The sequence below is a fragment of the Centruroides vittatus genome, unplaced genomic scaffold, assembly GCF_030686945.1.
Source record: "Centruroides vittatus isolate TY-2023 unplaced genomic scaffold, ASM3068694v2 scaffold_1431, whole genome shotgun sequence".
Taxonomy (NCBI): domain Eukaryota; kingdom Metazoa; phylum Arthropoda; class Arachnida; order Scorpiones; family Buthidae; genus Centruroides; species Centruroides vittatus.
In genome coordinates this window covers 511,009-522,132 of record NW_027122678.1, presented here as the reverse complement: position 1 = coordinate 522,132, position 11,124 = coordinate 511,009, and the positions used below count along the sequence as shown (strand labels likewise).

At 35.4% G+C, this 11,124-nt stretch overlaps 1 protein-coding gene across 1 annotated transcript; it reads left to right on the top strand.

Moving 5' to 3' along the window:
* Nucleotides 1-1,156: 1,156 nt before the first annotated feature.
* LOC136986985 (piggyBac transposable element-derived protein 4-like) lies at nt 1,157-11,099 on the top strand. The gene is made up of 3 exons (XM_067284618.1): nt 1,157-1,211; nt 9,196-10,883; nt 10,975-11,099. Exon 2 carries the CDS (start codon nt 9,210-9,212, stop codon nt 10,872-10,874), a length of 1,665 nt encoding a protein of 554 aa, XP_067140719.1. The 5' UTR covers nt 1,157-1,211; nt 9,196-9,209; the 3' UTR covers nt 10,875-10,883; nt 10,975-11,099.
* Nucleotides 11,100-11,124: the final 25 nt, after the last annotated feature.

Genomic DNA, 11,124 nt, shown 5'->3' with positions numbered 1-11,124 from the left:
ACAATCTTCTTTATGAATCTGTTTTCGGTCAATTACTACCTGATATAAAAACTGTTCGATTTATTCCACCTTTGTATGTAATTTTTTAATGATTTGTGGGGAAGTACTCGATCTTTAGAGTATTCCCCGTGCAGGAACAAAACAAAAAGAAACTTCAAAGAAATAAATCACACACTCTATGACTCCAATGCAAGGAACTTAAAGTTTATTTTAGTTCTTCCAATTACTACTCTGTCCCTTCGCTATAACAGACACTAAAACAAAAGAAACAACACACACAAAAAAAAAAAACAATCTCGCGACTCTATCGTCTACACGTCCTCTCTCTCTTTCTTTCTTTCGAAAAAGTCCCTCTTCTTCCGTTGAGCATGCGCGATCTCCCTCTCTTCCTCCTTGATCCGGGTTTTTTTTTCGTTGTCATCGAAAACGCGGCCCATCCTTTCTTTACGCTGCGGCCCACCCAAGGATCACGCAATAGAACACGTGATCTTTGGACCACATAGCTCCCCTCCTCCCATTAACTTTTACAACAGGAAGCTTTTACGCTATGAGGGCCTCTCCCTCCTTTACACCGTGAACCACCCAAGGGTTGGTTACGAGCCGGTTAGGCAACAGAACACGTGGTTTTCGACCACATATCTCCCTTCCTCCCATTAACCTTTACAACAACAACAAACAGAAAATTTTTTTCTTTACACTATAAGTAATGTTGGGCTCACCAATATGCTACATTTTGTATCTTTACAAAGTTTAATATCTAATTGCAGTTTCCACGACTCAATGCACGGAAGTCGATTTGGCGCCTTCTCAAGTTGTACCCGCCACTCAAACTATCTTCAGTTTGAAGTATTCTCTCATCTTGATCCTTATAATTCTCATCATTTTCTGGTAGAACAGTTTTCCTTTGTCTACAAGTGTATACTGTTAAAAATGAAAACATGCCATCTGATGAAAGAATATATCTTTAAAATTATATACCATTCTAAGTTGAAATATTTTCACATACAATGGTATATTATTTTTACTACCTTCCTTTTGGTTTAGATATTTTCCTCCAGGTGGCATCAGCAACCTCATAAAATCGTTAGTTCACTGTTCCAAAGTCGCTTTTGCTTCTAGCATTGATTTGTGTGCGCCTTTGTTCTCATTATCATTGTATTGTGCCTTTGTTTTCAATATTTTTCTCGTTAAGTTTGCTTTATATTATAAAGGTAAGTTACTCTTAAACATTTTTACCCGATGTTTGTATTTTTGATATATTTTTCGTAATACAGTAGAGTCTCTATAATCCGACATACATCGGATCGGCGAGAATCGGTTTATTCGATTTTCTACGTTTGTAATGTACAGGATCCGCACATTTCTGGGAGATTTTTAGCAGGGAAAGTCAGGAAATCCGTCTGTCGGTGTCGCTTCTTTTTGATCAGAATATGTATTTAATTAACCCTTTACAGTCAGTTGAAGCCGTGAGAACCGTCAGTCGGCTTAACGATATTGTGTTCGAGACATTTTGAACCGCGTGGAGGACCTCACGCAATTCGTGTATTTTTATTCGTTGTATTCCCTGCCGAATGTCGACCCACGCAGTATGTGGAGAAGATAATCCTACCAAATTTCACGGATCGATGATATGTAATATGTCTTCTCTCTCTAATTGTAAATTTTCATCTTCAGAATTTAGGAAGTTGACATTTTTCGGAAGTTTAGCAAAATATCGCCATCGAATTTTCAAAAACACTGCCGCTCCCATTATAAGTTTCAGGGAGTGATGGGAAGAAATGTAATGACCCGGAATGGGTCCGAGCTGGACCGAAAATAGTGCGCGATAAGCGATTTCTCCTGTTTAAATATTTTGAATTTCCCACCTCGATTTTACCACACGACGCGAGTCTTTTTCTTATTTAAAGAAAATTTACGAATTAATTTAAACAAAATCTTGAAATTGTTATGCGGTATGAGGTAGAAATGACGTAGCTAATTACGTGCTTTCTTCGGAATTAGCATAAGATTGCTGTTGAGAACAAATCATACAATCATACAAAAGAGTTTTAGTGGAAAAAGTAGTATTACGATACGCTTCTTTGTCTAGTCTTCTTAATGACTTGTGAGCACGATTGGCCTTACTTTATCGCTAGACTTATTACACCGCCACAGGACATCAAATTAGACTTAGAAAAACACTATTTTATTTTCAGAATGCATTTCGGACATGGAGTCCCTCATCAGATTTTTTGCTACAAAATTAAAAGGAGGTTAACAATTTTAAAGTACCGTAATTGACACCAATGAAAAAAGGCTGTAGACTTACATTTGACGTGCCCATTCGATGTTTACAACATCTAAAGATTAAACGGGCCAAAAAAATTATACATAAAAAAGGGTAGTGCTGATACAATAAAACAGAATAATAAACTAAGGTACTGGTAAAACAGTAAAGTAGTAAAAATATACATTGTTAAAACAAAATAATAAGCAGATTCACAGTAAAACGAATGAAGTAACAAGATGGTTCGAAGTACCGTACATTCCAGAATAGCCGTCCCCCTCTCCCCTATCCATTTTCACACTTCTCCCCTCACCCACGCTTCTCTGGTGAAATATGCGTACCACGATTCGCGTAATTTTTGACTGAAATTATTATTCATGATTTTCTCTTTGTTTTTAATTATTTCTAAGTGTTCATACTTTTCATACTTTCATCGTCAGCCAAACTTCTCCTATTAACAGTATTGGAACCTCACAGTTAGTTTAACCGTTGTTATTTTGTCTGTACCGCATTTTATCAGAGACAAAGACTATTGGGTTTATCCTCATCATTCTTTATTCCACTATGCATTTCGGGTGCAATTTTTTTCGTCTATTTTGCGCCCCTCATCTGGTGTTACATTTCTACAAATGGTAGAGAACACATTTATTACATTGATTATTGTAGTTGAATTTTTTTTTAATACAAGTTATATAACATTATTACAGTTTTTTGTACATGTCACAAGGAATTATTACAATTATTTAGATGAATTTATCATAAATTAGAATTACTACAAGAGATTATTACAATGGCATTATTGTTAATATTATAGTGAACTAACCTTTTTTTATATATAACGTTCAGACATTCTGTTACGAGGTGTTGATGTTTTCGTCCCCCAAGGCATTTCTAACGGTCCTTCTTTCAGTTTATTTGTTTTTCTTAAGTCCCTCCCATTTCCTCCCACACTACATCTATCTCCATGCCATTGTTTAAGTTTATGGTGTTGTTTTTATTAACTATTGCGAAGTGTTCTTTGAATTTTCGTAAGTAGTAGTCCTTCTCTTTGTGGATTATTTTTACGCTTTTTTTTATCGATTGTGCATCCGAATTTGCTGCAGTGATTAGTCCATGGTGATTGGTTATATTTGAGTCTGATTGCTGCTTCATGTTCTTTTATTCTGGTTTTTAGTTGTCTTCCTGTTTCTCCTATGTATATTACTGGTTTTTGCATGTACATTTTATTTCATACACCACTCCTGCTTCGCAATAGTTAATAAAAACAACACCATAAACTTAAACAATGGCATGGAGATAGATGTAGTGTGGGAGGAAATGGGAGGGACTTAAGAAAAACAAATAAACTGAAAGAAGGACCGTTAGAAATGCCTTGGGGGACGAAAACATCAACACCTCGTAACAGAATGTCTGAACGTTATATATAAAAAAAGGTTAGTTCACTATAATATTAACAATAATGCCATTGTAATAATCTCTTGTAGTAATTCTAATTTATGATAAATTCATCTAAATAATTGTAATAATTCCTTGTGACATGTACAAAAAACTGTAATAATGTTATATAACTTGTATTAAAAAAAAATTCAACTACAATAATCAATGTAATAAATGTGTTCTCTACCATTTGTAGAAATGTAACACCAGATGAGGGGCGCAAAATAGACGAAAAAAATTGCACCCGAAATGCATAGTGGAATAAAGAATGATGAGGATAAACCCAATAGTCTTTGTCTCTGATAAAATGCGGTACAGACAAAATAACAACGGTTAAACTAACTGTGAGGTTCCAATACTGTTAATAGGAGAAGTTTGGCTGACGATGAAAGTATGAAAAGTATGAACACTTAGAAATAATTAAAAACAAAGAGAAAATCATGAATAATAATTTCAGTCAAAAATTACGCGAATCGTGGTACGCATATTTCACCAGAGAAGCGTGGGTGAGGGGAGAAGTGTGAAAATGGATAGGGGAGAGGGGGACGGCTATTCTGGAATGTACGGTACTTCGAACCATCTTGTTACTTCATTCGTTTTACTGTGAATCTGCTTATTATTTTGTTTTAACAATGTATATTTTTACTACTTTACTGTTTTACCAGTACCTTAGTTTATTATTCTGTTTTATTGTATCAGCACTACCCTTTTTTATGTATAATTTTTTTGGCCCGTTTAATCTTTAGATGTTGTAAACATCGAATGGGCACGTCAAATGTAAGTCTACAGCCTTTTTTCATTGGTGTCAATTACGGTACTTTAAAATTGTTAACCTCCTTTTAATTTTGTAGCAAAAAATCTGATGAGGGACTCCATGTCCGAAATGCATTCTGAAAATAAAATAGTGTTTTTCTAAGTCTAATTTGATGTCCTGTGGCGGTGTAATAAGTCTAGCGATAAAGTAAGGCCAATCTTAGTGCTCACAAGTCATGGAAAAAATAGGATTATTGACACAAAAGGATATGCATTTCGGGCATAATGCTCCTCTTCATTCCTATTATATCAAATATATCGGTAAAAAATTTTGTAAATGCATATCCTTTTAAAAGAATAAGCCTTATCCCCAAGGAATAAGTAAATGTTTAACAATTAATTGTTAAACATTTACTTATTCCTTGTAAAAACTGTGCCTTTAATTGCCGTTATACCGACCTTTAGTAATTAATACACCATGTTTTAATAAAATCACCTTACATTGTATAATTATATGTCGGAAAATATCATGTTGGGTTGCATCCCATACGTTATACATTGTTATTAATTATAGGCCTATATTTACTGTTTCGTTTTTAACGTCAAACCAAAAAATCTTTGTACTGTTGTCACCCGACAATGACTCAAGTTCCGTCGATCTTCACTGGAACGCTGGGCTTTTGTCAATTACACATCAATTTGTTCTTTGTACTGTTGCCACCGAACGACACACACCCACGTTCTTGTTTTTAAAAAATTACTAGTTGTAAAATATATGTTGTACCAGTCAAATTTGAAAGGCGATACTCTGCCTCCTGACGTATGTTAAGAATATTTTTGCTGTGTCTATAACGATTAACTACGCGCATAATTGATGTGATTGAACTTTTTTTGTTACTTTTAAGATTTGTAGCATCACACTGATGAGGGGCTTAAATGCCACATAAGCCCGAAATGCATTTGTGAATTTCAATAATGGAGTATCTAACCTGATAGCTGTGAGGAAGTCTACCGGATTTATTTATCTTTATTCGGGTTAAAAAGACACACTTAATTTTGAAGCCATCACGTGATAGATCAGTAACGTCATATGCCTTATGATTTTACTTTAACTCCGAAGAGGCCTCCACTACAAGATGATAAACTTTGCATTAGTTACGTTTCTGATAATACCGTAACGTTCTATAACAAAATCCAATGAGTTTAACTCCGCATAAAACAATTTATAAAAACTAACATAATAAAACAATTAAATTAATTACTTTAAAATTCACATTAAATTCCTGTAATCCTAAATTAAATAATTATAAATTTGTTATCTAAATTTACAAATATGTGTTTTATATTTAAAAATATAAACTAGTTACATATAATTTATATAAGATATGTGACTAATTTCATATAAAGACTTGCTTGGAAAGAAAGTGCTTTAATCTAAAACAATAGATGAGACGTGTGTTAGAGCAGTACTCAAACTTTTTGTGTTTATAGACCGATCTTTTTGGGAAATTAAATAATTATTAAACGGAGTTTAAACGCTTTTTTAATTTCAGACTGAAGCGGTAAGAAATAGAGCAAAATGTGGTTCTGATCCTTTTGAAATACTGGGTTTGTGGGCTGATTTCCATCAGCCTACTCTGCTCCTCTTAATGTGCACAGAGCAGAAAGGGCCAAAAATTATTTGTTATATATATATAATAGAATAATTAATTTTTGTATTTATTATTAACTCATTTAATATAGATTATAATTTTATATACATTATATTGTAATTAGAAACGACTTATTACGTTACTGGTCATATTAAATGAGTTAATAATAATAATAACAAACAAATTTTCGTATCATCAGTTATTATTATTACTGACTATATGAAACAACAAAGGTAAAATTACTCGCTATCGATAATAATTCTGTCATGATATATATTATGATGATAAATATTAGTCAGCTGCAACAGAAGATGTCTAATGTCTTGATGTAAATAAATATAACTCAATGTTGCTTAAGTTATGAAAGAGATTATGCCATTTAAAAGCAGAATAGAATTATTAGTTACTAGCAGATGAGCCCGGCGTTGCTCGGGCAAAAGGTAACGATAGCGAAGATTAAGATTATTAGATTATAGCCGATCTTACCTGTCTTCACCGGGTGTAAGAATTTCATCCCTTCCTGTTCCAAGGCTAGTTAGAGAATTTTTAGATCGGTCTAAAAATATGTTCGATTTCCCGCAAAAACGCAAACAACCGCATCTGAAGTACAATAGAAGTCGAGTTCTTCAAGATAATACTTTACCCTCTCCCCGCGGAGATTTCGAAAAATCTTTTCCTAAGTGTATATTTTCATGAGGTACCCTGTGTACCAAATTTCAACTTTCAACTGCTAACCGTTTGGGCTCTGCGCTTATTATTATGTTGGGTTTTGTGAGTTATACTCGGTTGACACCGGTGGCAGTGTACTATGCCGGACCAGAGTTAAGGCATAGCAACCAAAACAAAACAAAAATTAAAAAACTGTGTCAGTGTGCGTGTCTGTATTCAGGAATTTCCTAACAATGTGACATGGATTCAATATAGTGCCCTTCTGTAGTGTTTCAATTCGATTGTAATGTTTGTGGCTTTTGTGTAGTGCGTGCGATATACATCGGTAGAGAAGAGAACGACAGGTACAATAAGCACCCTATCCATCCTCCATAGATGCCTTATTTCCTGGCGATTGTGTACTTGCTGATTTTTTCATGTGCTTTGTACGTTGTGAGTATTTGGAATGGATATGTCTATAATGTATGTGATTTTATTGTGTTTGTCAATGAGTGTGATGTCTAGTCTGTTGTGGTAAATTGTTTTATCTGTGATTATGGCTCTGTCGTAGTACATTTTGTGCGTGTTGTTTTCCAATACTGTCTGTGGAATGTATTTGTAGTAAGGTTCGTGGATGTCTAATAATTTGTATTTGTTTGCAAGCTCTTTGTGTATTATATTTGCTACTTGATTATGTCTGTGTAAATAATCTGTCTGTGCCAAGAGCTTGCAACCAGAAGTAATATGTTGTGTAGTTTCTGGCATGATGTGACATTTTCTGAATCCATATTTAAAATGGGATGATGTTTTAATACTTATATTAACGATGACGTTTTAACAATCATTTAAAAATTACATTCAAATACGGAATGAATCAAACAATTTTTATAATCACAGTTATTAGCAGAAGCTGGATTCATACACACAAACAAAATTACATTATATACTTAATATTATACCAAACAATTCTTGAATAAGATGATTCCACGAAGTCCATTTTCGGATTATCTCTATAACAGCGTAAGCCGAATTTAAACGGTGCTTATGGGCTCTATAATCATTAGGGCAATTGTCCAAACCACTGTAAAATGTTTTATTCTCTATGAAATAAACCACGATATTACCGGAAACGTAAGTAAAACAAAGTTTATCAACCTGTTGTTCTGGGAGACCTGAATGGAAGTTAGATCACGTGATGTCCCCAAAGTTCAGGGAAATTTTCCGAAAGAAAAATATGTTAATATAATCAGGAAATAATCAGGAAACACGTGAAGAGTGAAACGTCACGTGACATGCTTGGTACGCGTCCGCCGTTCTAGGAGCCGTTCCGCGACGAAAACCAGCTTAAGCAATGGCGTCTTCGAACGATGCACACTCGGTAAGTATTCCTGCAATTTTTTGTTTATGGCACATTACCTATGGATCATACCCAAAAAATTATACTTGTTCTGGAAGTTTTGGCGTCAAATTAGTCTAGATCGATTAATTTTATGGAAAAAACCTTTCGACAAATACTACATAAAGACTTTTCTGTTCGGAAATCAAATCTTTTATTTCAAACAATAGATGCAACAGGCGTTAGAGCAGCACTTCTCATACTTGTTTGTGCTCGCCCATCAGTTTTTCTTTACGGCTGCAATTTGAACAAATGTAGACCTATAAATTCCCAGTCTTTCCTTAAACTCGATAACGGAGTTAGATGAGACCAGGTATGGAAAACCCTTGAGCAGCAGGTCCCGATTAACTATATATGAACTTCCGATGAAAACCGGATGTTACGTTATTGTAATTCAAAATTTTCCCCTGAAAGGAGTTAGATAGATGACCCGCACGACTCTATTGTTAGCGGAAAAGTATGATGTATAGGGGCAAGACTGTTAATTTGAGGTGAAGAGGATATATCTTAAATTAAATAAATTAAAAATAATATACAATTAAGCAATGGCAGGTGGAACGGTGGAGAGTCGGTAAGTAGTTTCTGTTTCTAGCGTTTTTTATATGGGTGTCCACTCAAAAATTCTATGTATTCTGTAAATGTCTATCATGCACATGTCGATTATAAATAGAATTAAGAGAGAAAGAGGTGGAGTATTTATTAGAAATAAATGCAAATTTTTTTAAATAAAAGATTGGTTTGGGACGCCCTGTTGGAAACCGTAAACAATTGACTTTTAGTTTATAGGATAACGCGCCACTGTAATTACAAGTATAGCAAAAAACACTTGTTTGTTCCACGTGCGGAATACCAAGTAACGTGCAATACCATACCCGTATTGCACTGTACCTCATTCTGTCTATCGCACATACCGAGTGGTGAGAAGAAAATTTCATTTGTGCTACCCTGACGGGGAGTATTGGAAAACAGAATCTGTCGGAAATAACGAGATTCTACTGTGTTCTATTATATTCCATGCTAATACGGTTTTTATTTTAAATTAGGATTTCTCTGCAAAATGTCTGAACAAAGCGAAATAAGTGACTCCGAAATGGAGAATTTAGATCAGATGTCAAATGTGTCTGAATATGACTCCGATCTAAGTAGTTTTGAAGATGAAGACTATGATTCTGAAGATGATGTGGCCTTACCGAGTTTCTTCTCCTCGACTGTTTGTTCTGACAGTGATGACGAAATGGAAGAAGAGGACTACCGCGAGGTTCTCTCACCGGAAGAACCTCAACCTCCTCCTTTCTCTTTTCAAGAGTTGCCTGGCCCAAAACACATGCCTCCTCCAGATTCTCCTCCTATCGCATATTTCTATCTCTTTTTCACTAGTTCTTTGCTGTCTCTTATGGTGGAGGAAACTAATCGGTATGCCGAGCAAGTGAGAAATGGCTTGGGGAATAACGTGCCATCCTATTTGAAGAACTGGACCAAAGTCTCTGTTCCAGAAATAAAAGGCTTTTTGGCGTGTATTTTGAAAATGTGTCTCGACAAAAAACCAACTATAGCTTTTTGCTGGTCCACTTCTCCCACGTGTTACGTTCCGTGGTTTCATAAAATGTTTTCTAAACAGCGTTTTTTTCACTTGCTACGGTTCTTCCATCTTGTCGATAACACCACGTTGCCTGGCCGTAGAGAATCGGATTATGATCCCCGTGCCAAATTCCAGCCTATTTTGGATCATGCGAACAGGGTGTACCGACACCATTACACTCCTCATCAGGAAATATCTGTTGACGAAAGCTTGGTGGGTTTCAAAAATAGAATCACTGTTTTTCCAAAGAGGCGTCTACTATGGGGTATCAAATTCTGGATAATAATCGATTTAGTGTCTAAGTATTGCTTGGGATTTTTCGCTTTTAAAGAGGCCAGGTCTCAGCAGGAGGAGCGCAGCATTTCAAAATTTGGTTTAGGCTATACTGTTGTGCGAAAACTGCTTGAGACTGGTTTGTACCTGAACAAAGGGTACCATGTTTTCGTTGACAGATATTTCATGTCGATGCCCCTTGTTCGTCATCTGTATTCTCTACAGACGTACATCACTGGAACTGTTTGGAGGAGCCGTAAAATGCTACCCCAACCGTTCAAGAAGAAATTTGCAGCAGGAGAAACATCATATTTCAGATCTGGTCCCATTTTAGCCTGTGGCTTCAGAGAGAAGAAATTAGAAAATAATCTTGTCTTTCTGTTATCTACACACGCATTGGCGCGCGATATAGAAGTAATTAGAAATGGAAAGGCCGAATTGAAGCCAGAAATAATTCAAAATTATAATGAATATATTTGGGGGTTCGAAATACCCTATATGATGACATTTGCACAGATGGCTGAAGGGAGGACAGTGAAGTATTGGAAGAAAGTAGCTTTCGACATCATGATCAATATGGTGTTGAATAGCTACATTCTTTACAAAGAGAATTGTGCCGGACCAATAGTGAAATCTCGAGACGCGTATTTCATGGCCTTAATCAAGAGCTTGGAGGAGGACTGGATGGCCATGAATTTGACTATAAACAACCCTCAAGAACCAAAGGGTCTGAAGAAACTTCTAGGAAGAAGGAAAGCCCGTTGCTGCGTTTGTAGTAGTAGTAGTAGGTCAAGGAGGCGGTCAGGAACCGTATGCACACATTGCAACAAGGGACTACATGGAAAATGTTTATCGAAGCATAAATGCTAACAACGAAAGGTATGTGCACAGTTTAATATTCTGTATCAAAGAGCTTTAAATGCATAAATTTTACAACAAATTGCACAAAACTTTGTTCTCTTTCGTACAGATTTAACCTTCAAGGATTAGATTTTGCATTTTTTGTACATTCTGAAATATAATTCTACAGTGACGTTCATTGACATTATCACAGTGGACTAGCAGAGAAGAAGGTAAAGAAATTTGGACTCCAGCGGAAATGTTTAATATTGAATATAAT

What these genes read in the sequence shown, in the direction of transcription:
- LOC136986985 (XM_067284618.1), top strand. Translation starts at nt 9,210, where the DNA reads ATGTCTGAACAAAGCGAAATAAGTGACTCCGAAATGGAGAATTTAGAT.